The sequence below is a fragment of the Pseudorca crassidens genome, chromosome 14 (assembly GCF_039906515.1).
Source record: "Pseudorca crassidens isolate mPseCra1 chromosome 14, mPseCra1.hap1, whole genome shotgun sequence".
Classification (NCBI taxonomy): Eukaryota; Metazoa; Chordata; class Mammalia; order Artiodactyla; family Delphinidae; genus Pseudorca; species Pseudorca crassidens.
The window spans coordinates 9,302,958-9,330,389 of record NC_090309.1 but is presented as its reverse complement, the minus strand read 5'-3'; the positions used below and the strand labels follow the sequence as shown (position 1 = coordinate 9,330,389).

Below are 27,432 nucleotides of genomic sequence, written 5' to 3'. Positions count from 1 at the left end.
GCCTGGAAGAGGGCACGAAGTGCTTGCCTGGTGCCCATCAGGTGGCGATATCGTGCTCTCTGCAGCTGGAGAGCACCCTGGTGGAGGTGAGGGGAGCAGACTGTGAGGCTGGATGAGACAGAGGGAATCAAGGAAGTGAGGCAGGAGTGTAGACAGCTCTCTCTTTCCTATTTCAGTTAATATTTGTAGTGCCTGGTGTGTCTATACCTTCCAGCTCCCTTGCTCCCCTTTTAATTAAGAAAAAATTAAGGTATCATTTACATACAGTAAAATTCACCCCTTTTAATGAAAAATTCTGGGAGATTTGACACATGCATACAGCTGAGAAACTGCGGTCTCAGTCAAGGTATAGGCTATTGCCCTGAATTCCCTCATATCCCTTTGCAGTCCATCCACATCCCATCACCCCTGCTCCCCACTGGGCCTGCTGCCTCCGGCAGCCACTGCATGGCCCTGCAGTTTTTTGTTTCGTTTTGTTTTTATTCCTTTTATGTTATTTATTTATTTATGTATACAGCAGGTTCTTATTAGTTATCTATTTTATACATATTAGTGTATACATGTCAATCCCAATCTCCCAGTTCATCCCACCAGCACTGCCCCCTCCCCCGCTTTCCCCCCTTGGTGTCCATACGTTTGTTCTCTACATCTGTGTCTCAATTTTTGCCCTGCAAACTGGTTCATCTGTACCATTTTTCTAGATTCCACATATATGTATTAATATACGGTATTTGCTTTTCTCTTTCTGACTTACTTCACTCCGTATGACAGTCTCTAGGTCCGTCCACATCTCTACAAATGACCCAAATTTTTTCCTTTTTATGGCTGAGTAATATTCCATTGCATCTTCTTTATCCATTTGTCTGTCGATGGGCATTTAGGTTGCTTCCATGACCTGGCTATTGTAAATAGTGCTGCAATGAACATTGGGGTGCATGTGTCTTTTTGAATTGTGGTTTTCTCTGGGTATACGCCCAGGAGTGGGATTGCTGGGTCATATGGTAGTTCTGTTTTTCATTTTTTAAAGGAACCTCCATACTGTTCTCCATAGTGTCTGTATCAATTTACATTCCCACCAACAGTGCAAGAGGGTTCCCTTTTCTCCACACCCTGTTCTACAATTTTGAATGGAATCATATGGTTTGTAGCCTTCTGAGTCTGGCCCCTTTCACTTAACCTGACGCCTTTGAGATACATTCATGTGTGTATCAGCATTTCCTTCCATTTCAGGCTGAGTAGTGTCCCACTGCATGGATATACCACACTTTATCTATTCATCTGTTGGGAAACATTTGAGTTGTTCCTACATTTTGGCAGTCGTGAATAGAGCTGCTATAAACATTCCTGTGCAGGTGTTTGTGTGAACGTAAGTTTCCATTTCTCTAGGATGAATACCTAGGAGCCCTTCTGACTCTTTTAAAACACTCTTCTGGGATGGTGACCTGCATCTCCAGGTCCCCGATTAATCACCTGCCTGTAACTATCGGGACATCCAAGACCCCCACAGCCCTGGCTCTCCCAACCCCAGCGTTAGACTCTATCTGGTTAGAACGCAGATTCCGGCCCCTCCTCCAGCTGCGCCCATTCAGACCTCACCTGAATCCCGCTCTAGTATCTTCCTCTTGGCTCCAGTGCCCATCCTTGCATGTTCCTGAACGCCCAGGGAAAGGCAGCCTTTCTCAATCCACAAAAGCTTGCTTTGCACCCCCTGCTTACAATTGCTTAAGTAAGAAGGGTACCCAAGGAGCCTTCCTTGAATGCAAAACTATGCCTGGGTGGCCTTAAGTGGGCCCATCTCAGTAGAGAAACGACCAGAAACTGTTAAGGGGAAATAATTTTTTTCAACATTATCTAAAAACTTACAAATATACAGAAAACAGGAACAATTAGTTGTACAAATTATCCACCCCCTAGATTCTACAATGGACATTTTGCTATATTTGCTTTATCACATACGGTTAATCCTCATTATTGTTGGATTCCATATCTGCCAGTTCGCCTACTTGCTAAAATTTATTTGTAACCACCAAAACCAATGCTCGCTGCGCTTTCACGGTCATTGGAGGGCGTGTGCAGAGTGGTGTGAAATTTGAGTCAACCGATGTGCTGGTTCTTTGAGGTTGAGCAAGGTGATGCTTTGCCTTCTCCATTCAGCTCATACTGTAAATAAGTCTCTTTCTCACAGTCTATTTAGTGCCACAGTTTTGTGCTTTACGTCGGTGATTTCACTGTTTAAATGGCCCCCAAGGACAGTGCTGAGGTGCTGTCTAGTGTTCCTAAGTGCAAGAAGGCTGGGCTGTGCCTCACAGAAAAAGTATGCGTTGGGTAAGCTTATCGTTATAGGGCTGCTGGTCAAGAGCTCAATGTTAATGAATCAACAATATAATTATGTAAGTTGTCTTTAAACAGAAGTACATAAAACAAGGTTATGTACTGATCGGTTGATGAAAATATTGTGACCAGAGGCTTCAAGGAACCTGACACTGGATCTCTTCTAGAAGCAAGGGCTCAATACTTCCTAATTCAATACTTTATAGAAATACTGCAAATAGCAAGACTCAACTTTATCAATCTGCTTATCCATCCATCCATCCACATTATTTTTTGGATGCCTTTCCAAGTAAAGTACAGTCATCACTACCCATCACACCTAGATATTTCTGCACGCAGATCACTGACCAGGGTTCAATATTTTATGGTTCTTTTTTTACTGAGGGGCCCAAATACCATAAAATGAACAACTCAAGTTGGTACATTTTCTGAATTTTTTTTTCATTTTCACATTAATTTAATTTTACGTTCTCTGAATTTTGAGCAATTCAGACACCTGTGTAACACAACGCTTCTCAAGATATTGGACATCACCATCACCCTAGAAAGTTGAAGGTGGATAATTTCAGGTTAGATATCTTCCTCACCAGGTATCTATTTATCTGTGTGTCCTTACTTCCTCCTCCCCATATAGGGTCATACTTTCCAAACCTCCTTTTGTTTAATGACTGTATCGCAGTTCACATTGGAGTTAAATCCTAATGTATTTAACCAATCCCCTATTAATGGATATTCAGATTAGCTTATGCTTTCTAGACACTCGTTCACGAAGGCAGAGGGGGCAGGACTAAGGGGAATTTCTAAGGTTGCTGGGAAAGGGTCAGAGGAAAGAGTCGGGAAGGCTAATGGAGTCAGGGTCCTTTGATGAGCAAAGTTGTTCCAGCTTCCGGGCCCTGGCACTTGCTGTTCCTTCTGTCTGATGTGCTCCCCTCCATGCTGTTTGAGAAGTGGGCTCCTCCTTTTCCTTCGGATCTCAGCTCAAATGCTACCTCCCCAAAGAATGTGACCATCCCAGCTCCAGTGGCTTCTTCCCTCTTGATCTCACTCTATTTATTTCCTTTAGAACACTGACCTCAATCTGTAATTATTTTTGTCTCTCCTTGTTTATTGCATCCCCTCTCCCTCAGACTGTTATCTTCAGGAGGGCAGGGATCATGTCTCTTATTCACCCGTATCACCATCCTGAAACACAGTAAGAATTCAACACGTGTTTGGGAGGTGGATGAAGGTTCCAGGTGCTGTTGTGTCGTGGCCAGTGGGGCGCTCCGTACTAGGTCTGAAAAGTCAAAGGCTGGTTTGGGACTCCCCAATCTGAGTCCCGTAGGCTGGGCCTCCTTTCCAAGTTGACTCCGGCACAAATCAGGCTCTGCACGATCGGCACACTCAGCTGTGCCGCACGGATGCCCTTTAACGCGGGCTCTCTCCTACTATCTCTGGGTACAATGGACGGGTTCAGGAAGGGAAACCGAGGCCCTGACGTGCCCCCAATCCTACTCTGAACTCACAGAGTCTGAAGAGGCGCAGGGGCCCGTACCCTGCTCAGTGCAGCGGCGGCGATGCCGGACCCCGCGGCGCACCTGCCCTTCTTCTACGGCAGCATCTCGCGCGCCGAGGCCGAGGAGCACCTGAAGCTGGCGGGCATGGCCGACGGGCTCTTCCTGCTGCGCCACTGCCTGCGCTCTCTGGGCGGCTATGTGCTCTCGCTCGTGCACGACGTGCGCTTCCACCACTTCCCCATCGAGCGCCAGCTCAACGGCACCTACGCTATTGCGGGCGGAAAAGCGCACTGCGGCCCCGCTGAGCTCTGCGAGTTCTATTCGCGCGACCCAGACGGGCTGCCCTGCAACCTGCGCAAGCCGTGCAACCGGCCGTCGGGGCTCGAGCCGCAGCCCGGGGTCTTCGACAGCCTACGCGATGCCATGGTGCGCGACTACGTGCGCCAGACTTGGAAACTAGAGGTGAGAGCGCGGGGCCGAAGGGGCGGGTCTTGGGAGGGCGTGGCCGGAGGGGGACCAGATTTTGGGAGGGGGCGGATCTTGGGAGGGCGGGACCGGAGGGGCGGGCCTTGGGAAGGCGGGGTCGGGAAGGGCGGGCCCTTGGGGCCGAGGGAGCAATGGAACTGGGGGAGAGTGGTGGTCTTCGCCAGCCTGTATTATGCTGTGCTGCGCCCGTTTTAGATGCTGGAGGGTTGGGGCCTGACTGGGGGCGGGCCTGGGAGGAGGCCTCGGAGGCAGGGGCCTGAGCGATGCTATGGTGCTTGTCAGAGGCAGATGGCAAAGTGGAGGTCGGGGTAGGTGGAGGTCACGCTGAGTCCAGAGGAGGCGAGGCTTGGGCTGGGAGAGGGGCCTGAGAGGATGGTGGGGGCGGTGCTCTGGGGTAGGTTGGCCGGCAGGGGCGGTGGGTTGTGGTCTTCGACAACATGCAGTGCACCATGGGGCGCGATTACCAGTGTTAGATCTTCAAGCTGGAGATGAGCTTGGAGCCGGCTAGAAGGCGGGGCCTGGGCCGTGGCCCTGGATGGGCGGGGCCTGGATGGCTTGGGGCGGAACCATAGAGATGAGGGGGCTTGGCTTTCATTAACAGCCTAAATGACTCACCCCCTAGGTGCGCCTGGGTGGGTGGGCTGTCTCATGTGGAAGAGGCAATTGGGAGGGTCCAGGAGATGGAAGAGGTGTCCTGTGGCCGCCTACTTGGAGACACAAGTCTTCTCCACCCTCCCGTTCTTCCCTAGGGCGAGGCCCTGGAGCAGGCCATCATCAGCCAGGCCCCTCAGGTGGAGAAGCTCATTGCCACGACGGCTCACGAGCGGATGCCCTGGTACCACAAAAGCCTGACGCGCGAGGAGGCGGAGCGCAAACTCTACTCAGGCTCACAGACGGACGGCAAGTTCCTGTATGTGGGGCTTAGAGCCTGGGGCTGTGGGGTGGTGAGGCTGGGGCAGACCTCAGTGTGCAGGTGGGCGGTGAGGGGTGTGCCTGCGCTCACAAGTGTGAGTGGGTAGTGCTTTTCTGAATGTGCGCAGGGACGTGATATGCGAAAGGGGCAGCAGTGGTGAGGACTTCAGAGTTGGGCGGCTTGGGTTGGAATCCAGCGTCTGCTGCTTACCGTCTGGGAACGCTGGGCAGCTATCGGAGCTGCCTACTTGGCTTTCCTCTCCTGCATTCACCAAATATTTGTTGAACAGTTACCACATGCACTGTTCCGGGCATTGAGGACGTGGCAGTGCACAGGACAGACACAAATCCCCGTCCTTGTGGAGCAGGTAGACAAAGAAGGATGAATCACTAAAACATAGAGGATGTCAGAGGGTGGCAAGTGCTGTGTGTGGAGCTGGGGAGGGGGGCTCCAAGCTGAGCTTAGGTGGCCAGAAAAGGCCTCTCCGATCGGGTGGCTTCTGCGTAAAGAACCGAAGGAGGTGAGAAGTGGGCTGTGAGCTCTCTGGGAGAAGGTGTTCCTGGCAAGAACACAGACCAGGAGGAGGTTCTTGGCATGTTCCAGAATCAGCAAGGAGGCCAGTGTGCTTGGAGCTTAGTAAGCGAGGACTGGAGTGGGAGGGGGAGAAGGCAGGGAGGTGACTTTGGCTTTGACCCTGAGTGAGGTAGGAGCGCTGGGAGAGCGTTGAAGCAGCTCCCTCTAACTGCACTGTGGATGATGGTAGTACCTACCCAAGGGTCTCTTATGGGATCGCAGGAATTAATATGTGTAAAGCAATAGTATAGTATCTGGCATATACTAAAAATGCACTAAGGGTTATTTTAAGTGGGTGAATGTGCGTATCTCTGCCTGAGCATGAGCCACAGCTGAACCATGTGGCTGTTCGTGAGTTTGTTATTATGAGAGAGTCTGTCTAAAGCCCCTTGCTGGGGCTGCTGCTTTCTGGTCTGGACATGGGTTCGTTGTATAGCAGATGTTATCCGGATGTCAGCTGAGGCCACTCAGGCCTTGAGATATGGAGAAACTTGGTGCCTGTCTCTTTCCTGTGACCTCAGGAAGTCTAGCATCCTCCCCTTGAGATGTTAATTCTCAAGGGTCTCTGTTCTCATGGTTGCTTCTTGGCCTGAGATCCTGCCTGGCTGAATCCTTGCTCTCACCCACCTCCCTGCTGGGCTGTTACCTCTCCTGGGGCCATCCCACTTGGAGGAACTGACCCCTTTCCCTTGATTTCCCCCACCCATGTGAGGTTTGAGCATGTGTACCAGATTACCTGCAGGTGTCCCACAAGATGCAGGTCCCTCTACAAGACTCTACTGTCAGCTGATAAGATAATTTTTTTTCACCCTGCCTAACAGATTTAGGCTGTAAATTTAGGCTGTAATTGCTTGTTACAGATAATACTCAGCTGCAAGGACGGCTTGTGAACAGATTAAGATAGGTCTGTTTTCTCTAAGAGGGAAACTCAACTTTGCATTTGTATCAGTTAGCTTTTGCTGTGTAACAAGCTGTCCCAAGACTTACTGACTCAAAACAACAGTTTATTACTTCTCATGATTCTGTGAGTCAGCTGAGTAGTCCTTCTGGTTTAGGTCAGCTGGGCCGGGACTGAATAGGTTGGGATGACCATGGCTCTGGCTATTGGCTCAGTGTCACCTGGGCGATAGGGATGAGTAGGCTGCAGTGCTGTCATCATCGAGCAGGCTAGCCTGGACTTGTTCACATGGTGTTGGTTGCAGTGTTCCCAAGAACAATCAGAGAAGGCAAGTTACAATACACAAGCACTTTTCAAGCCTCTGCTTGTGTAATGTAACTGATGTCCTCTTGGCCAAAGCAAGCCACTTGGCTCAGACCAGAGTCACTGTGGGGAAGGGACTACCCAAGGGAGAATAATTGAGGCAGCCAGTTTTGCGAACAGTCTATCAGAGGATTAGAACAAGGAGGCCATAATGAGGGTGATGGGCATCTCAAAGGTGGGCATTTGGGGCATCTTTCCTTTTGGACTATGAACTGGAAGGCAGAGCCTGCATCTGGTCCTTCTAGAGGGCTCCACCTTCTAGTACCTAGTGATGGCCGGTACTTGTCCAGATGTTTGTCACCTGCTTCATCAGGATGCTGCACGCTCCCCCCCTCAAGCGTGATGCTCACTAAGACCTTCTCGGCCATTGGTCACACATCTCCCCACGTTCACATCTCACTTGCTCTTGCACAAGTTACCCCAGGTACCTGAGTGTCCAGGGGCTCTCTCCAAGCCGGACACAACAAAGGGGGGTCTCCACCTTTCCTGTTGGTGCAGCCAATTCTTTCTCCTTGTAGCTGCTTCCTCCTTTGTAACATGTAATTTCATTTTTCTTTCTTTTTACAATCTAGGTTCCCTTCTCTGGTTTCATCTCATGTCCCCAGTTCAGCCTTTCATCACCTCACAGTCTTTGCCTCTCTTTTGTCTTGGTTTTTCTTTCTTTTTCTTTCCTCCCACCCCTCCCTTCCCCCATCTCTCCTTCCTACCTCACGCAAACACACATACTCATAGAGATAATGATTCCACCATTCCAATGGTTTAAAACTTTCTCCCAGATTCCCTAAGGCCCCCGACAATATCAAAAGATTCTGGGGGGAGGGGGTGGAAGAAGTGAGTAGAGGGTGGAGCAGGGGGGGGATTCTGAGCCCCATCCCAACTCAGCTTTTTTTAAAAAAATTAATTAATTAATTTTTGGCTGTGCTGGGTCTTCATTGCTGCGTGCGGGCTTTCTCTAGTTGTGGTGAGCAGGGGCTACTCTTCCTTGTGGTGCACGGGCTTCTCATTGTGGTGGCTTCTCTGGTTGTGGAGCATGGGCTCTAGGTGCGTGGGCTTCAGTAGTTGTGGCATGCGGGCTCCAGTAGTTGTGGCTTGCGGGCTCTATAGCGCAGGCTCAGTAGTTGTGGAGCACGGGCTTAGTTGCTCTGCGGCATGTGGGATCTTCCTGCACCAGGGCTCGAACCTGTGTCCCCTGCATTGGCAGGAGGATTCTTAATCACTGCGCCACCAGGGAAGTCCCCCCACCTCAGCTTTGACGTGTTTCATATCTTAAGTTTCAATGGAAGATGTTGCTTGACAAACAATTCCACTGCCCAAAGGAAAAGTTTGCAAACTTTCTCCATTAACACAGCAGAGTTTATAACAGGCTTGGAGTTAACCAGTCTGTTGGGATAAGAGGAATCTCTGGAGAACCAGGGCCAGCGGCTGTAGGTGCTTTGGATATCGAGGTGGCTTGAAGTCTCAGAGATGGGTAGGACCAGCATTGGCTACAGCAGGCTGAGACTGAGGGAGCTAGGATCTGGGTACAGTACAGAGACTGGGGCTGATGCTGGGGTTCAGAAGCAGTTGGAGCCGTGACATTATGAGGGACAGTGGCTCATGCAGGGAAATGTCAAGAGACCAGAAGCCACCACCATGAACCAGACTCCTGGAAAATTAGGCAGGACATGCTTCTGACAGAAGCACTGTAGGTTTTTCTTGTGGTTCCTGTTGTCAGTAACTGCTTTCTCAGTATGTGGGTAGTTAGGGGCTGAAGGTCAAAGCTGTAGGCGCAGAACCTCTCATGAGGCAGGGGTGAAGGGACATCCCTGATGCATCACGATGCCTGGGACAAGCCCAGGACTGGTCTGGTTCCGTGGTAAGGGTGCGGGTGTGATAGAAAGACACACCACTGTGGCCTGGAATGCTTACCAGTGACCACCGTTCAGAGCTGCTGATGAATGGTTGGAATTATACCTAATGCTGTTTGCTGTCAAAGCTCGCTTCCTTTCTGCATAATTGCAGCATCTGTGGGACTGGTTGATTCAACTTGAAAAGACACTTGACCCCTGGAAAGGGCCTTCAAGAACATATTGTTAATTGTTTCTTAATGGATCACTGACCCCTTTGGGAATTTTAGTGAAGCTGAACCCTTCTCACGATCCCCAAAACATATTTACCCCAAAGATTATGCCTACAGTTATGAGATCACGGTTGATCCTGAACCTCATCTTTGGAGCCCTAAAGTCTGGGTTCGTTCTGTGTTTTCATTTTACATGTGAGGAAACTGAGGCACACGGAGAAGAAGCAACTTGCTGTGGCTGGGCTGGGTGTCAGTCCCATGTAGCAATTAACTGGAGAGTCAGAAGTGGATTGGCATCCTGGCTCTACCCCTAATCAACTGTGCAGTTTAGGCAAGAGGTGTAGTGTTCTTGAGCCTCTGCTTCCTCCTCTGCGAAATGTGGATAATGAGAGGACAAGGTAGGTGTCTTGTGGAGAATGCTGTGAAGATTAAATGACAAATATGTGAAGAATTTAGAACGAGCATCTTAATAAATGGTAGCTCTTATTTTTTTCACTGTTATCAGGTTCTATATATTATTTTTAAAGTGGAGGGAGTTCCCTGGCAGTCCAGTGGTTAGGACTGCATGCTTCCATTGCAGGGGGCACAGGTTTAATCCCTGGTTGGGGAATTAAGATCCCACAAATCTCATGGCATAGCCAAAAAAAAAAAAAAGTGGAGATACAAGTTGATTTCTTAGCCTGTACCTCTAGTTTAAGTTCAGGCCTGAACTACAAGGATGAAGAACTGCCACCACCTGGTGGTTTTTTTGGTAAATAAAGTAGAATTTGTGACATTGAAATATATATGGTGACCACACCAGTATAGTAGTCTTTGCCTACGTGGGATTGGTGGCTGCTGTTTTGTGAACTCACATGTCTCTTTCCAAAGACAGTGTATCAGTTAGCCTTTGCTGTGTGACAAACCACCCTAAACTGTTGTAGCTTAAAATAACATTCATTTATTCAGCCTTGATTCAATGGGTTGGCTATTTGGGCTTAGTTCAGTTGGGTGGTTATTCAGCTGGTTTCTTTTGAGCTCAGCTGTGTGGCCGCAGTCAGCTGAAGGATTGACTGGGCCTTGGTGGTCTGGGATGGCCTCACTCACATGTCTGGCAGATGGCAGCCTGGGATGCCTTGATTCTCCTTCATATGGCTTCTCCAGCAGGCTAGTGTGGACTCACTTCCATGGTCGTTGCAGGGCTGCCAGGAGAAGCAAGAAAGGGCAGGCAAACCCCAGTGTCAACCACTTTTCCAGCCTCTCCTTGTGTCCTGTTTGCTAATGTCTTATTGACCAAAGCAAGTCACATGGTCAATCCCTGATTCAGGAGATACAGATCTAGATTCCACTTATTGATGGGAAGAAAGGTCTAATATTGTGCTGTTTTTTTTCAATATTCCACACACGTTTCCTGATGAGTGGCTGAGCATTGAGTTTTTTTATTTTTTTGAATTTTATTTTATTTATTTTTTATACAGCACGTTCTTATTAGTTATCTATTTTATACATATTAGTGTATACATGTCAATCCCAATCTCCCATCCCCCCCAACATTCCCCCCTTGGTGTCCATACGTTTGTTCTCTACATCTGTGTCTCTATTTCTGCCTTGCAAACCCGTTCATCTGTACCATTTTTCTAGGTTCCACATATATGTGTTAATATACGATATTTGTTTTTCTCTTTCTGACTTACTTCACTCTGTATGACAGTCTCTGGGTCCATCCACGTCTCTATAAATGACCCAAGTTCATTCTTTTTTATGGCTGAGTAATATTCCACTGTATATATGTACCACATTTTCTTTATGCATTTGTTTGTCAATGGGCATTTAGGTTGCTTCCATGACCTGGCTATTGTAAATAGTGCTTCAATGAACATTGGGGTGCATGTGTCTTTTTGAATTATGGTTTTCTCTGGGTATATGACCAGTAGTGGGATTGCTGGGTCATATGGTAATTCTATTTTTAGTTTTTTAAGGAACCTCCATACTGTTCTCCATAGTGGCTGTATCAGTTTACATTCCCACCAACAGTGCAAGAAGGTCCCCTTTTCTCCACACCCTCTCCAGCATTTGTTGTTTGTAGATTTTCTGATGATGCCCATTCTAACTGGTGTGAGGTGTTACCTCATTGTAGTTTGATTTGCATTTCTCTAATAATTAGTGATGTTGAGCAGCTTTTCATGTGCTTTTTGGCCATCTGTATGTCTTCTTTGGAGAAATGTCTATTTAGGTCTTCTGACCATTTTTTGATTGGGTTGTTTGTTTTTTAATATTGAGCTGCATGAGCTGTTTATATATTTTGGAGATTAATCATTTGCTATTGATTCGTTTGCAAATATTTTCTCCCATTCTGAGGGTTGTCTTTTCATCTTGTTTGTAGTTTCCTTTGATTTGCAAAAGCTTTTAAGCTTCATTAGGTCCCATTTGTTTATTTTTGTTTTTATTTCTGTTACTCTACGAGGTGGATCAAAAAAATCTTGCTGTGATTTATGTCAAAGAGTGTTCTTCCTATGTTTTCCTCTAAGAGTTTTATAGTGTCTGGTCTTACATTTAGGTCTCCAACCCATTTTGAGTTTATTTTTGTGTATGGTGTTGGGGAGTGTTCTAATTTCATTCTTCTCCATGTAGCTGTCCAGTTTTCCCAGCACCACTTATTGAAGAGACTGTCTTTTTGCCATTGTATATCCTTGCCTCCTTTGTCATAGACTAGTTGACCATAGGTGCGTGGGTTTTTCTCTGGGCTTTCTATCCTGTTCCATTGATCTATATTTCTGTTTTTGTGCCAGTACCATATTGTCTTGATTACTGTAGCTTTGTAATATAGTCGGAAGTCAGGGAGTCTGATTCCTCCAGCTCCATTTTTTTCCCCTCAAGGCTGCTTTGGCTATTCGGGGTCTTTTGTGTCTCCATACAAATTTTAATATTTTTTATTCTAGTTCTGTAAAAAGTGCCACTGGGAATTTGATAGGGATTGCATTGAATCTGTAGATTGCTTTGGGTAGCACAGTCATTTTCACAATATTGATTCTTCCAATCCAAGAACATGGTATATCTCTCCATCTGTTTGTGTCATCTTTGATTTCTTTCATCAGTGTCTTATAGTTTTCTGAGTACAGGTCTTTAACCTCCTTAGGTAGGTTTATTCCTAGGTATTTTATTCTTTTTGTTGCAATGGTGCATGGAATTGTTTCCTTAATTTCTCTTTCTGGTCTTTCGTTGTTAGTGGATAGGAATGCAAGTGATTTCTGTGCATTCATTATGTATCCTGCAACCTTAGCAAATGCATTGATTAGCTCTAGTAGTTTGCTGGTGGCACCTTTAGGATTCTCTATGTATAGTATCATGTCATCTGCAAACAGTGACAGTTTTACTTCTTCTTTTCCAATTTGTATTCCTTTTATTTCTTTTTCTTTTCTGATTGCCATGGCTAGGCCTTCCAAAACTATGTTAAATGAGAGTGGCGCGAGTGGACATCCTTGCCTTGTTCCTGATCTTAGAGGAAATGCTTTCAGTTTTTCACCATTGAGAATGATGTTTGCTGTGGGTTTGTCGTATATGGCCTTCATTATGATGAGGTAGGTTACCTCTGTGCCCACTTTCTGGAGAGTTTTTATCATAAATGGGAGTTGAATTTTGTCAAAAGCTTTTTCTGCATCTATTGAGATGATCATATGGTTTTTATTCTTCAATTTGTTAATATGGTGTATCACATTGATTGATTTGCGTGTATTGAAGAATCCTTGTATCCCTGGGATAAATCCCACTTGATCATGGTATATGATTCTTTTAATGTGTTTTTGCATTCTGTTTGCTAGTATTTTGTTCAGGATTTTTGTATCTGTATTCATCAGTGATATTGGTCCTTAATTTTCTTTTTTTGTACTATCTTTGTCTAGTTTTGGTATCAGGGTGATGGTGGCCTCATAGAATGAGTCTGGGAGTGTTCCTTCCTCTGCAATTTTTTGGAAGAGTTTGAAAAGGATGGGGCTTAGCTCTTCTCTAAATGTTTGATAGAATTCACCTGTGAAGCCATCTGGTCTTGGATTTTTGTTTGTTGGAAGATTTTTAATCACAGTTTGAATTTCATTACTTGATTGGTCTGTTCATATTTTCTATTTCTTCCTGCTTCAGTCTTGGAAAGTTATACCTTTCTAAGAATTTGTCCATTTCTTCCAGGTTGTCCATTTTATTGGCATAGAGTTGCTTGTAGTATTCTCTTAGGATGCTTTGTATTCTGCAGTGTCTGTTGTAACTTCTCCTTTTTCATTTCTAATTTTATTGATTTGAGTCCTCTCCCTCTTTTTCTTTTTTCTTTCTTTTTTTTTTTTTTTTTTTGTGGTACATGGGCTTCCCACTGCTGCAGCCACTCCCGTTGTGGAGCACAGGCCCTGAACACACAGGCCCAGTGGCCATGGCACACGGGCCCAGCCACTCCCCGGCATGTGGGATCCTCCCGGACTGGGGCACGAACCCGTGTCCCCCGCATCGGCAGGCGGACTCAACCACTGCGCCATCAGGGAGGCCCTCCCTCTTTTTCTTGATGAGTCTGGCTACAGGTTTATCAATTTTGTTTATCTTCTCAAAGAACCAGCTTTTAGTTTTATTGATCTTTGCTATTGTTTTCTTTGTTTCTATTTCACTTATTTCTGCTCTGATCTTTATGATTTCATTCCTTCTGCTAACTTTGGATTTTGTTTGTTCTTCTTTCTCTAATTCCTTTAGGTGTAAGGTTAGATTGTTTATTTGAGATTGTTCTTGTTTCTTGAGGTAGGCTTGTATTGCTATAAACTTCCCTCTTAAAATTGCTTTTGCTGCATCCCATAGGTGTTGGATCATCGTGTTTTCGTTGTAATTTGTGTCTACGTATTTTTTGATTTCCTCTTTGATTTCTTCAGTTATCTCTGGTTATTTAGTAACGTATTGTTTAGCCTCTATGTGTTTGTATTTTTTACGTTTTTTCCCCTGTAATTGATTTCTAATCTCTTAGCATTGTGGTCAGAAAAGATGCTTGATGTGATTTCACTTTTCTTAAATTTACTGAGGCTTGGTTTGTGACCCAAGATGTGATCTATCCTGGAGAATGTTCTGTGTGCACTTGAGAAGAAAGTGTAATCAGCTGTTTTTGGATGGAGTGTCCTATAAATATCAATTAAATCTATCTGGTCTATTGTGTCATTTAAAGCTTGTGTTTCCTTATTAATTTTCTGTCTGGATGTTCTGTCCATTGGTGTAAGTGAGGTGTTAAAATCCCCCACTATTATTATCTTACTGTTCATTTCCTTTTTTATAGCTGTTAGCAATTGCCTTATGTATTGAGGTGCTCCTATGTTGGGTGCGTATGTATTTATAATTGTTATATCTTCTTCTTGGATTGCTTCCTTGATCATTATGTAGTGTCTTTCCTTGTCTCTTATAACATTCTTTATTTTAAAGGTTATTTTATCTGATATGAGTATTGGTACTCCAGCTTTCTTTTGATTTCCATTTGCATGGAATATCTTTTTCCATCCCCTCACTTTCAGTCTGTATGTGTTCCTGGGTCTGAAGTGGGTCACTTGTAGACAGCATATATATGGGTCTTGTCTTTTTTTTTTTTTTTTTTTTTTTTGCGGTACGCGGGCCTCTCATGTTGCGGAGCACAGGCTCCAGACGCGCAGGCTCAGCAGCCATGGCTCACAGGCCCAGCCGCTCCATGGCATGTGGGATCCTCCCGGACCGGGGCACAAACCCGTGTCTCCTGCATCGGCAGGCGGACTCTCAACCACTGCGCCACCAGGGAAGCCCGGGTCTTGTCTTTTGTATCCATTCAGCGAGCCTGTGTCTTTTGGTTGAAGCATTTAATCCATTCACCTTTAAGGTAATTATTGATATGTATGTTCCTGTTACCATTTTCTTAATTGTTATGGGTTTGTTTTTGTAGGTCCTTTTCTTCTCTTGTGTTTCCCACTTAGAGAAGTTCCTTTAGCATTTGTTGTGGAGCTGGTTTGTTGGTGCTGAATTCTCTTAGTTTTTGCTTGCCTGTAAAGCTTTTGATTTCTCTGTCGAATCTGAATGAGATCCTTGCTGGGTAGAGTAATCTTGGTTGTAGGTTCTTGCCTTTCATCACTTTAAATATATCATGCCACTCCCTTCTGGCTTGTAGAGTTTCTGCTGAGAAATCAGCTGTTAACCTTATGGGAGTTCCCTTGTATGTTATTTGTCATTTTTCCCTTGCTGCTTTCAATAATTTTTCTTTGTCTTTAATTTTTGTCAGTTTGATTGCTATCTGTCTTGGCATGTTTCTCCTTGGGTTTATCCTGCCTGGGACTCTCTGTGCTTCCTGGACTTGGGTGGCTATTTCGTTTCCCACGTTAGGGAAGTTTTCGACTAGAATCTCTTCAAATATTTTCTTGGGTCCTTTCTCTCTCTCTTCTCCTTGTGGGACCCCTATAATGCAAATGTTGTTGCATTTAATGTTGTCCCAGAGGTCTCTTAGGCTGTCTTCATTTCTTTTCATTCTTTTTTCTTTATTCTGTTTTGTGGCAGTGAATTCCACCATTCTGTCTTCCAGGTCACTTATCCATTCTTCTGTCTCAGTTATTCTGCTCTTGATTCCTTCTAGTGTATTTTTCATTTCAGTTATTGTATTGTTCATCTGTTTTTTTGTTCTTTAATTCTTCTAGATCTTTGTTAAACATTTCTTGCATCTTCGCGATCTTTGCCTTCATTCTTTTTTTGAGGTTCTGGATCATCTTCACTATCATTATTCTGAATTCTTTTTCTGGAAGGTTGCCTGTCTCCACTTCATTTAGTTGTTTTTTTGGGTTTTATCTTGCTCCTTCATCTGGTACAAAGTCCTCTGCCTTTTCATTTTCCCTATCTTTCTGTGAATGTGGTTTTCTTTCCACAGGCTGCAGAATTGTAGTTCTTCTTGCTTCTGCTCTCTGCCCTCTGGGCATTGAGTTTTTGTTGTCAGTTCAAAACTTAAGGTTTTGACCTTATGAAGTATTTTCACTTCTCAAAAGAAGAGAACTAGTATTTAGAGACAATCACCTCCAGGCCAGCCCACCAGTCTAGTTATGGAAGCTCCTTCCTTTCTGTGGGACATTTGCATTTCTTAGTTTGTTGTGGGATTCTCTTCTTTGCCTTTGGTGCTCCCCCATTGCTCCCCACCCTGTTTGCTATCTCTCCACGTATCCAGGTAGGCTGCCCTGGTCACTATGTCAGCCTTCACTGCATTGTTCTTTGGGGAACTTGCTGTCCGGCAATGGATGGGATATTCACAGCCACCCCTCCATCCCTCACTCATGTTTTGCCATGGAGATTTAAGGGACATTTCTCTGTCTCTTTGGCCTAAGGAAGAGTTGCAAGGTGGGCTCGTGTCTGTCTTGTTCACCACTGTACTCCTGCCTTTAGAATAATGCCTGGCATGTGGTCAACACTTAGTAAATATTTGTCCAGTGAATTAATATCCATGGGCAGGGCCCAAGCCCTGAGAGTTTACACTTTGATGGTGCCCACCTGTGGGTCATCCCATGGCTATTTCCTGCTGTGTGCTCCCAGCCAGCTCTTGTGTAACTTAGTTCAATCCCCTAGATTATTGGTCTGTTGTCTACAGTGTCCACAGAGCCTGAGACCACCTCCAGAAACAGCTGCCCCTCCCTCGTCCATTAGAAATCTACACTTAACCCTTGAATAGAAACTTGTGCTGGGAACTCAAGACAAAACTATTTTGTGGGAGATGCTGACTAGTTTTACAATAGGATGGGAGGGTGCAGGTGGCCCTAAATTGGTCCGTGTGTGTGTGTGTGTGCGCGCGCGCATGTGTGTGTGTGGTTGGACAGGTTCTTACTGCATGAAGGCACCATCTTTTAGGGGCTTAATTCTGATCGATAGACATGGAAGATTTATTTGTTTTGGCAAATTTCCAGAAGAGGACAATCAAGGGTTTCATTCTGTTAAAGGTCATCTGTTATGATAACTGGTGGGTCTCTTGTGATGGCAAGGTGACTTGTGCTAATGTGTACGAAGGTGCCCTGTGATCTAGCCATGGACTTGCACTTGCCTTTATCGCTCTATGTATAGAAACAGCTTTGTCTCCCCAAGAGAATGGTCTTAAGTCTGTGTGTCCCCCGTGAGTGGCTCTGTGTCCACCATAGATGAAAAAATATCCCTCCAGGAATCGCCAAGTGCCTCCCCGCCCCACACCTGTGGCCAAGTGTCCAACCATGGGTGGCCTGGTATTCAGCCATGGAGGACCAGGTGCCCCCCAGCGTATGGCTAAGTGTTCCTCCCTGAATGGCCAAGTGTGCAGCTGTGGGTGCCTGAGTATCAGGCGCTGCAGGGCTGAATGTCCACCGTGGGTGGCCCAGTATTCCCCTGTGGATGGCCACATACCTGCCCTTGGATGACTGTGAACATGGCCATTCACCTCTCTGCTCACCCCGGCACCCCCTCCGCCAGCCCCACGCACGGCCTGTTACCAGTAGGTCTGGAGGTCGAGTGGGGCCTGACCTCAGCTCCCGCAGCCCCTGCCACTTCTCCATGAGGCTCTGGGGTGCAGAGCCCATAGGGCGTGTGTGTGGGAACTGGGGCCTAAGTAGGAGGGCACCACAGGGGAGGGGACCCATGTGGTTGTAGGGGTGACACCCCCTCCATCCCCCGCCAGGCTGAGACCCCGGAAGGAGCAGGGCACCTATGCGCTGTCTCTGATCTATGGGAAGACTGTGTACCACTACCTCATCAGCCAGGACAAGGCGGGCAAATACTGCATTCCCGAGGGGACCAAGTTTGACACGCTCTGGCAGGTAGGCCGCCCACACACCCTGTTGTGGGGAGAGGCTGCGGTGGGGTGCTCAGGCTTCTGGGGAGGAGGGGAGCCCCGGCCCTGACGCTCCTCCCTGCAGCTGGTGGAGTACCTGAAGCTGAAGGCTGACGGGCTCATCTACTGCCTAAAGGAGGCCTGTCCCAACAACAGCGCCAGCTCAGGTGAGCGGGGCAGCGGGGCACAGGGGTGAGCGGGAGACCCCGGCCCCCACCCCCTCACTGTCCCTTCTGCTCCCCCAGAGGCCGCTGCTCCCACACTCCCCGCCCACCCATCCACATTCACCCAGGTGAGTCAGCAGCGCCGTAGACTTGGGGCTTTGGGGATGGAGCTGGGTGGGCAGTGGGTCCTGTTCCCAGGGTGGGGCTCCGGGCAGGAGATGGGGGGAGAGTGGGGCTGCCGTGGAACAGAAGAGGGCATCCCCAGCACCATCTCTGGGAGTCCTCAGACGATGTGGGTCTCATGAGAGGGGCTGGGTGCCCCCAGCTCTGGCCCTGCTGACCCTTGCTGACCCCATGACCTTTAGCCTCAGAGACGGATCGACACGCTCAACTCAGACGGATACACCCCTGAACCAGGTGAGTCGGCAGAGATGGAGGTGTGTAGGGGTTCGTGTCAGACCAAGAGCAGGGTCCTGGCTGGGCCCTGGGGTGTGTCAGGGGAGGGACGTGTGCCAGGCCTGACCTGCGGCGGTGGGCCTGGTTGCCCTGTGCATGCACTGTGCCTGCAGGTGTCCACGTGGGCACATGCATCATGCCCGCCTGTGAGCACGTGCCCGGGGGCATGCTGACGTGCAGGGGAGTAGACCTGGCCATGCCTGGGCCAGCCCGGGTACAGACACACATCTGTTAAGCACCTACTATCTGCCAGTCATGCCCCAAGCTCACTGAGTGTATGAGCTTTGCTGAATCCTCCCGACAAGCACATGAGGCGGTCATGGTAATTATTCTCATTTTACAGAAGAGAAAGGAGGGCCGGGAACTGTCATGTCCCGCAGCTAGGCAGTGGTGGAGCTGGGGTTTGAACCCCAGGAGGCAGGCTCCAGAGCCCAGGTCCCTGAAAGGCACTGTCGCAGATGCTCCTGTGTTTCATGTGTGGATGTAAGCCTGTGCACGTGTGTGTAGAGAACATACACGGTTGCCTGTGCACAGGGAGGCTCATCTGCAGCCCTTGTACACCTGGCTGCGTGGTGCATACGCAGACCTGGGCAGGCGTGACACGGGTGCAGACGTGTCAGTGCACGCACACCCATAGGTGTGCACGCCTCAGCTGGCACTGTAGTGGTTACTTGTGCAGACACGCCTTTGGACCCCCATCACACACCGAGACATGGGTGAGAGTGTACGTGGGTGTTATGCGTGAACATGCAAGGACGCATGTGTGTGCACACTCTAGCCAGTGCACACTAGAGTCCTCTTGGACGTGGCTTCCCAGCTCACCCACAGAGGGGACCAGGAGTGCACACAAATGCACGCACGCACATGATCACACATGTGTGCACGTGTGCCTGTGCGTGCTCTGCACGGTGCACCCTGTGCCTTGCGGCGACGTGCCTGGTGGGCACCGAGGCTGCCCTGCCCAGCTCCCATCCCTCTCCCTGCTCCTGACTTGGGAGCACACGCCTGTGTGTGTGCCCAGCATGCCTAGCGTCCTCAGAGAAGCCGCGATCGATGCCCATGGACACCAGCGTGTACGAGAGCCCCTACAGCGACCCCGAGGAGCTCAAAAACAAGAAGCTCTTCCTGAAGCGCGAGAACCTCCTCATGGCTGACATAGAACTTGGCTGCGGCAACTTTGGCTCCGTTCGTCAGGGCGTCTACCGCATGCGCAAGTAGGCTGCCCAGCCTTGGCTGGGGAACCGCTGTGGGAGGGGCAGAGGGGGCGCTGCCTCCCAAGGCCTTGGGGGTTGGAGCCAGGATGTGACTTCAGGTTGCCTGGGAAACACACGCTGGGACAGGAAATTGCCTGCTAGGCGGGGTTACCTGGGGGAGCCCAGGGCAGCACCCGAGAGGGAGTGAGAGGGGCAGGTCTGGGGCAGAGAGAAGTTGGGCTGAGCTGCAGATGCAACAGAGTCCCCCTTGTCTACTCCATCAGCTGGTCACTTGGTACAGGCTGCCCCTGGGGAGGGTGACACTTTGAGCCGGTTCTTTTCAGCAAGGGGCAGTTCCTGGGAGGGGCTTGGCTGTGAGCTGTGAGCCGTGAGCTGCAGGGAGGACTGGGCGGCAAACCACAGCATCTACTACACAAGTCCAGGGAGAGGAGAGGCAGGTCGGGTTGGGATGAGGGGGCCAGGTCGGGCCCGTGCCGGCTCACGCGTGTCCCTCTGTGCGTCACGGCAGGAAGCAGATCGACGTGGCCATCAAGGTGTTGAAACAGAACACAGAGAAGGCGGACAAGGATGAGATGATGCGGGAGGCGCAGATCATGCACCAGCTGGACAACCCCTACATCGTGCGGCTCATCGGCGTGTGCCAGGCCGAGGCCCTCATGCTGGTGATGGAGATGGCGGGCGGCGGGCCGCTGCACAAGTTCCTGCTCGGGAAGAAGTGAGCCTCTGGGCCGGCCAGGTGGTTGGGGCTGGGGGCGTGGGCAGGAATGATCCTGTCCGCCCACGGGTGCGTTCCACACTCATTTCCCCGCGTTTATAGACACACTCACAGCTGCTGCCCACACTCACGCCCATGACAGATCTGACCCCAGGTTTGACTTTCAGCTCTGCCGCTAACTGGTGTGACCCCACGTGGGTTTCTTAATTCATCTGTGCCTCAGTCTCCTCATTTGTACCACGGCGATGCACAGTATTTACGTCCAGGGGCTCTTGGGAGGGTCAGATGAGTTGACGTCTATCCATAGAAAGTGCTCAGAACGGTGCCTGGCGTTGCTTATAGGAGCTTTGTAAGTATCAGCTCTGTCCCAACTGCCACCTCTGTTCTCTCGGCCAGTTCATGGCGCACGGGAAGTTGCCGACGGTTGATGGTCTTCGACCTGAAGCAGGGTTGGGAAACTGCAGCTAGGCTTGTGTTGTACAGCCTGCTTTCGCATTTTTAAAGGTCTGTGGAAAAAACAAAGAGGACTATGTGGCAGAGACCATATGTGTCCAGCAAAGGCTGAAATATTGACTCTCAGGCCCTGTAGAGAAAAAATTGGCCCATCTCTAATCCAAAGAAATTGGTTTCGTTTGTGTTCCCTCGTGCCTCAAACTCTTACCCTCACGACACGAGGCACATGACCTTGAACCCGAGCTCTTGCTGGAGTGCGTGCCTTCACGGGTCCCAGTTCATGTACTCAGTTATCCCATGGGTGTTCACTGGGCAATTTCTCTGTGACAGGGACCATTACCAGCACTTGGGATTATCAGCGAACAAAGAGACAAAGTTCTCTGCCCTGTAGTTTGGTTGGGAAAGAGAGGCTTTAAATAATCATTATAATACCGTAAAGTATAGAGTATGTTGGAAGGTAAGTACTATGGAAAGGGGGGTTGGGAGTGTCAGGGTAGGGGGTGAGAAGTGAGAAGGTGAGGCAGCCAAGTGCAGCTCTGGGGGAAGAGTGGTCCAGACAGAGGGCACAGCCGGTGCAAAGGTCCTGAGGTGCCTGGTGTGGTAGAGGAACTGTGAGTAGGGCCCCGAGGCTGAAGCAGAGTGAGTGCAGGGGAGTGCGGAGCTGACATGGGCAGGGAGGTGATGGGGAAGATGGTGCAGGGCCTTGTGGGCCGTGGGGAGGACTTGGACATTTACCCTGAGTGAGGTAGGAGCCCTGGACGCTGTGAGCCGAGGAGGGGCAGGACCTGACTCCAGTGTGGGAAGGACAGGCCGTGCCGGGTGAGGGCAGAGGTGGCTGTTCTGGTCCAGGCTGGCCATGATGACGGCTGGGTCAGGGTGGCAGAAGCAGACGTGGAGAGAAGTAGGGGGATTCTGGAGGGATTTTGAAGTCAGGGCTGCCAGGGTTTGCTGATGGATTGGATATTGGATGTGAGGAAAAGGAGCTGAGGGCAAGGCCAGTGCTTCTGAGTAAGTGAAAAGATGGAGAGAGAGGAGCGTGTGTGTGTGCGCGCACGCGTGTGTTTGTACAATCAGGAACTTGGCTTTGTCTTTATTATCTTTGAGATGCCCATGAGACTCCCTGAGGGCACACAGAGGACGCAGGTAAATGTGTTAAGTCTGGGAATCCCAGTATATGGACGAAATTTAAGGCCTCGAGCCTGGATGAGGGCAGAGGTTTGTGCCTGTTTTGCTCACGCCGTGTCCCCCCGCCCCATGCCTGGCACATAGCAGGTGCCCAATAGCACCTGTTGAACAGAGGCTCAGCTGGGTCAGAGAAGTGGGCTTTGCCCCTGCCTTCCCCTGCACCCCAGGGAGGAGATCCCCGTCAGCAATGTGGCGGAGCTGCTGCACCAGGTGTCCATGGGCATGAAGTACCTGGAGGAGAAGAACTTTGTGCACCGTGACCTGGCGGCCCGCAACGTCCTTCTGGTCAACCGGCACTACGCCAAGATCAGCGACTTTGGTCTCTCCAAGGCACTGGGTGCTGATGACAGCTACTACACCGTGAGCCCCCGGCCCTGGGGTGCCCAGGTGGAGGAGGCAGTGGTGTGGAGGGTCCCCGAGCCCTGTCCCGGCAGCATCTCCCACCCTCCAGGCTCGCTCGGCGGGGAAGTGGCCGCTCAAGTGGTACGCGCCTGAGTGCATCAACTTCCGCAAGTTCTCCAGCCGCAGTGACGTCTGGGGCTACGGGGTCACCATGTGGGAAGCCTTCTCCTATGGCCAGAAGCCCTACAAGGCAGGTGTGGGGCAGAGGCGGGCGGACAGCTGGGTGGGGAGAGGGGCCGGGGGGGAGGGGCCCTGGTTACTCACATGCGTACTTGGCTCTGGCTTGAGCAGAAGATGAAGGGCCCCGAGGTCATGGCCTTCATCGAGCAGGGCAAGCGGATGGAGTGCCCCCCAGAGTGTCCGCCCGAAATGTACAAGCTCATGAGCGACTGCTGGACCTACAAGTGAGTGCCAGCGGGCAGGAGGGTACCTGGCTGAACTGACACCCAGGCCTGGGGCAGGAGGTCGTGGTGCCCAATAGTCCAACTAACTCATCCCACCCAGAGACTCACCCAATTCATGGCCTTTCCAACCCTTGGTACCTTTATTCCCCCTGCATCTATGCTCAGCTCTCCAACAGACTGACCCTACAATGCTCCACTGGTCCAGCACCCCAGCACCCTACCTGCGGACACCCACTGCTCCAGCATCTAAAACCTCAGTCTCCCACCAGCCAATACTCAAATGATCCTGCAACACTCAGACAAGTCAGTACTGTTACCCAAACTATGATACCAATACTCAGGGCATGGGATGATACTCCATTATATAATTCCTGTTTCCCATCAGCCAACATTCAACACCTAATTACCCATTCAGGCCAACACCAAAGCACCCAGATACTCAGTGCCCTCCCACCTCTGTCTGCTCGAAGCCCGGCGCTTGAACATGCCAACTCCTAACACCATCAGTACCTCCCCTTCCCATCACACAACAGGCAACATGCACCCAAACAAGCTATTACCCTACACTAACCCTGCAATGCACGGGCATTCCAATATTTGGTACCTTTCCTGCCCCAGCACCCGTTATTCCACTGGCCAACACCTTCCACACTGATACCCAAACACCCAAGCACTCCAATAAATACACACCCTACTTACGATAAATGAATAAGAAATGATCAGCCCATCCCTTCTCCACCAAGTATTAACTCGACCTCTACCAAGAAACAATACACCAACACCCCAATACCCAAAGAGGCTAGCATCTAACACCCCAGCGCAATACATGGATATTCCACACACATACCATGAATACCCTGACTCTCCACTAGCTGCACCCATCCTCACACCATTAATTCCCTGACTCCCCACTAGCTGCACCCATCCTCCAGACGCCAATGTTCCTCTCCTTTGCGGGCAGCATACTTGCATCCGTGTGAGCCCATACCCAGCACCCCAATACCCTGGCCAAATGCACACGCTCAGCACATCACCATTCAACATCCCAGCTCCCCGTGGTCCACAGTTGTCACCCCTGCACTCAGGGAGCTCCCTTCCCTGAGTCTTCGCCAGTCAACACTCAGTATATGGTTCCCCTGCATCCTGGATGTCAGCTCTTCACCTAGGCGATACGGCCAACCCGGGATTGCGGTCCTCTCACACCCAGGAGACCCCTCCATTACCCGATACCCACCCCCCACCCCAGGCCCACTGCTTCCTGAGCCCCGGGCATGTCCACCCACCAGCTGAAGTCGGGTTCTGGGGGTGTGGTCTGGATCAATCAGGATCCAGTCTGGATCTCCCCGACCCCTCACAGGTGGGAGGACCGTCCAGACTTCCTGACCGTGGAGCAGCGCATGCGCACCTACTACTACAGCTTGGCAAGCAGGGCCGCGGACCCTGCGGCCGAGGCTGCGTGTGTCTGAGCTCCAGCCTGCCGGCCCCTACGCCCCAGCTTTTCCTCCTGTGTCCTCAGCTCCCTCCCAGGACCTCCAGTCTGGCTGAGCCCAGCTCAGTTTCTCTCCCCCACACCAGCTGGGCTGTGAGAAGGGGGACAGCTCAGACCTCCGGCCCACACTGGTCTAGTATTCCCTGCCTGGTCACCTGGCCCCTCTGGCTGGGGTAGGAGGCCGAGACCCAGGCAAGGTGATCCTGGGCTGGAATCTACTGGGAGGCCCTGAGCTGAGGGGGCGTTGCTTACAGCAGGGACCCGCCTTCCTCTGGGCGCAGAGGGCGGACTCCCGGAGTTCTCAGGTGGCAAGACCCCAATCATTGGAATAAACGCAGCTTCTCTCTTGTCTGAGATCCCTCATCTTTCTGGGGTGAGGGCGGGGGGACCAGGAAAGGGGCTGGGTCATCGGAAGGGGTCCATGAGAAGTGCCTGATGGTGCAATGCACGGGCATTCCAATATTTGATACAGCTTTTCTCGTGTGGGCCTGGGGGCTGGCATTCCCGCCCTTGTGCCCCGGGGACATCTTTACCAGCGTGAGGGGCTGCAGCAGGTGAGCGTGGGGACTTAGGGGCCGCGTGCCTGCTGGCCACTCAGCTCCCCGAGCCTCACGGACGGCGTGAGACAGGTGCTGCCCGTGTTCGCGGCGTGTTATCATCACCTGGAGAGAGTTTAACACACGCTGATCCCGCCCCAGCCCGTGCATTTTAAGGTCTCTTCAGGTGATTCGGCCCCTTCTCAGCTGCCTCCCCTTCCTCCCTGGGCCCAGACAGTCACAGCTGGGAATCCTTATCACCTGATGCCCCGAGGGCCGGCTCAGTCCGGCTCAGGAGAAGACCCGGCTCCAAGTGCGTGCTGCTTCAGTGCCCCCACATGAACTGGGGTGTTGGAGCACAGAACCGGACAGGTCGGGTGAAGTGGAGCCAGGCCCCTGCATTTCTTTTCCGGACTTGCTCGGCTGCAGTTGGCCCCCATGCCCTGCAATGCCTCCTCCTCTTGGCCTGGCCCCGCAGAGCCACGGGCTCCGGGGCGGCCATGCAACCCGCTCAGCGCCAGGGAGAGGCGAGGAGATTTTCTGCGGCTTCTGAGAAGGTAGATTTTCTTTCTTTTTGTTTGTGGAGCTCTAGAAAGCCTGGGGCTGTTTTGTGGCACTGTGGGGTGGGGTGTGGGGACTGGGGCTTGAGGCCCAGGCTGGTGACGCCCGAGAGGAGACCCCAGAACCCTGGTGATGTGAGTGCGTTGTCGAAACCAGGAAATTGGGGTTATTAACTTAGGTACGGACCTTGCTCTGATTTTACCGCGCACGGAGTTTTAATAATTCATGGGTAAGCTTCATGTTAGCGTATTCTTTTTTTTTTTTTTTTGCGGTACGCGGGCCTCTCACTGTTGTGGCCTCTCCCGTTGCGGAGCGCAGGCTCAGCGGCCATGGCTCACGGGCCCAGCCGCTCCGCGGCATGTGGGATCCTCCCGGACCGGGGCACGAACCCGTGTCCCCTGCATCGGCAGGCAGACTCTCAACCACTGCGCCACCAGGGAATTCCCTAGCGTATTCTTTAATGAACTTTGTATTCTACCTGGAAAGTAGTTCAGAGAGCCCCCAGTTAGAGAGTCAACTTCAGACACACGAAGACTCTCAGCTCTGTGTTTGTTTGGGGACTAAATCTGTAATGGTTTGCAATTGTTTGAGGGTCTCCAAGCCCTGCCAGACGATATCTTCCTGCATTTAGATTTGAAACAGATGAGCAGAGCACAGCGATTGTAAAGATTAAGACACAAACTCAGTTCCTTCCATTTTGTCATTCTCTGCAGCCGCTTGAAGGTTTTGTGTTTAAAATGTAAAACAGTGAAGTTTGCAAGCCATGCGCTATATTTTTAGTTGGTAAATGCACATATTAGTTCATAAGCTAACTGTATTACTGACTTTGAATAGCACCATTAAAATGCAAAAATTGTTTTTTAACTAATTGTTTTAAAACTAATGAACAAATCAAGAAAAATTACATCAGTGGTACAATTTCATGGCTTCCGAAATTGTATTGTTTGCAGATATTTCAGTTTTATTAAATCCACCTGTTAGTTACTGGATAATTATTTACGTTGTTACATAAAGTATTATGTCAGAGGGAAATACATTTTCGTTGTCTGCATTTCTTTTGTGGTCATCATTATTATTTGTTTCATGTTATGATTATTGCTGAAGATAACATTATTTTATGGGGAGGAGGTGTTAAAAGTGATCCGTTCTGGGGGTCAAATACATTGAGAACGCTATGTGCTCGCAATAAATGACTGTTGAACGAACCAATGAAGAGAGTGTAGTTCCACATATATACCACCAGGTGGCGGTGTTCCCCAAGCCAAGACCGCTCAGCTGCTCAAACCCGGCTCTTGCCTCCTGCCCCACTTTGGTCATCTTCTTCTGCCTGGAGCAGGACCCCAGGCTCCTCCCTGGTCTCACAGGTCCCTAGTCCCGTCCCCTGCAATCCGTTCACCCCAGAACCGCTTGAAGGGTCTTTTCTACTAGCAGCTCTGACCAATTTCCTCCATCCTCTTCCAGGGTTCCCCAAACATATTCATGCTGACTCTCACCTCTGGGCCTTTGCATCTACTGTTCCCTTCCTGTCGGAATTATTTTCATCCCCATTTTACTAATGTCCACAAGGAAAACTTATCCTTAAAGTATGAGTAAGTTACTGGGGGAAATTTCTTAATCTCTCTGTGCCTCAGTTTCTTTGGGTGGTTTGGCCAGAAAGAGAAGGTAAATCCAGGTCAAGGAGTTAGAAAACCTGCAGGGGAGTGTCCTGGGATGTAAGGAGAGAAAGGCCTCCCCTTCCTCCTGCCCTCCAGGGGTAGGGGGCTCTGGCTTTGGCCAACCCAAGCCTCCTTGATGGGTCCCCAGTGGCTGGACGAGAGGGTCTTCTGCTCTCCGCGCCCTCCCTGGTGGGGATGTTTGCACCCTGCTGACCCCCTGAGCCAGCCTCTGGTCCCTGAGAAGACACCAGGTGTGTGTGTCGGGGGGTCAGTTCCCACCGGCAAGCTATGAGCTGC

The 27,432-nt window shown here is 49.9% G+C and overlaps 1 protein-coding gene across 2 annotated transcripts in view; it reads left to right on the top strand.

Annotated features, from left to right (window-relative positions):
* ZAP70 (zeta chain of T cell receptor associated protein kinase 70) overlaps positions 1-24,734 on the top strand; it is a 31,117-nt gene extending 6,383 nt beyond the window's left edge. Inside the window, exons 3-14 of one of the 2 annotated variants that reach the window (XM_067704236.1) lie at positions 3,839-4,289; positions 5,063-5,223; positions 17,749-17,887; positions 17,987-18,068; positions 18,147-18,193; positions 18,431-18,482; positions 19,543-19,735; positions 20,244-20,450; positions 22,256-22,448; positions 22,540-22,680; positions 22,782-22,894; positions 24,252-24,734. In XM_067704236.1, coding sequence (XP_067560337.1) covers positions 3,888-4,289; positions 5,063-5,223; positions 17,749-17,887; positions 17,987-18,068; positions 18,147-18,193; positions 18,431-18,482; positions 19,543-19,735; positions 20,244-20,450; positions 22,256-22,448; positions 22,540-22,680; positions 22,782-22,894; positions 24,252-24,360 — 1,839 coding nt within the window. In that variant the 5' untranslated portion in view covers positions 3,839-3,887 and the 3' untranslated portion in view covers positions 24,361-24,734. Of the gene's footprint in view, positions 1-1,919; positions 4,290-5,062; positions 5,224-17,748; positions 17,888-17,986; positions 18,069-18,146; positions 18,194-18,430; positions 18,483-19,542; positions 19,736-20,243; positions 20,451-22,255; positions 22,449-22,539; positions 22,681-22,781; positions 22,895-24,251 lie in introns of those variants that run through there. The other variant, XM_067704237.1, reaches the window with a different exon arrangement.
* Positions 24,735-27,432: the final 2,698 nt, after the last annotated feature.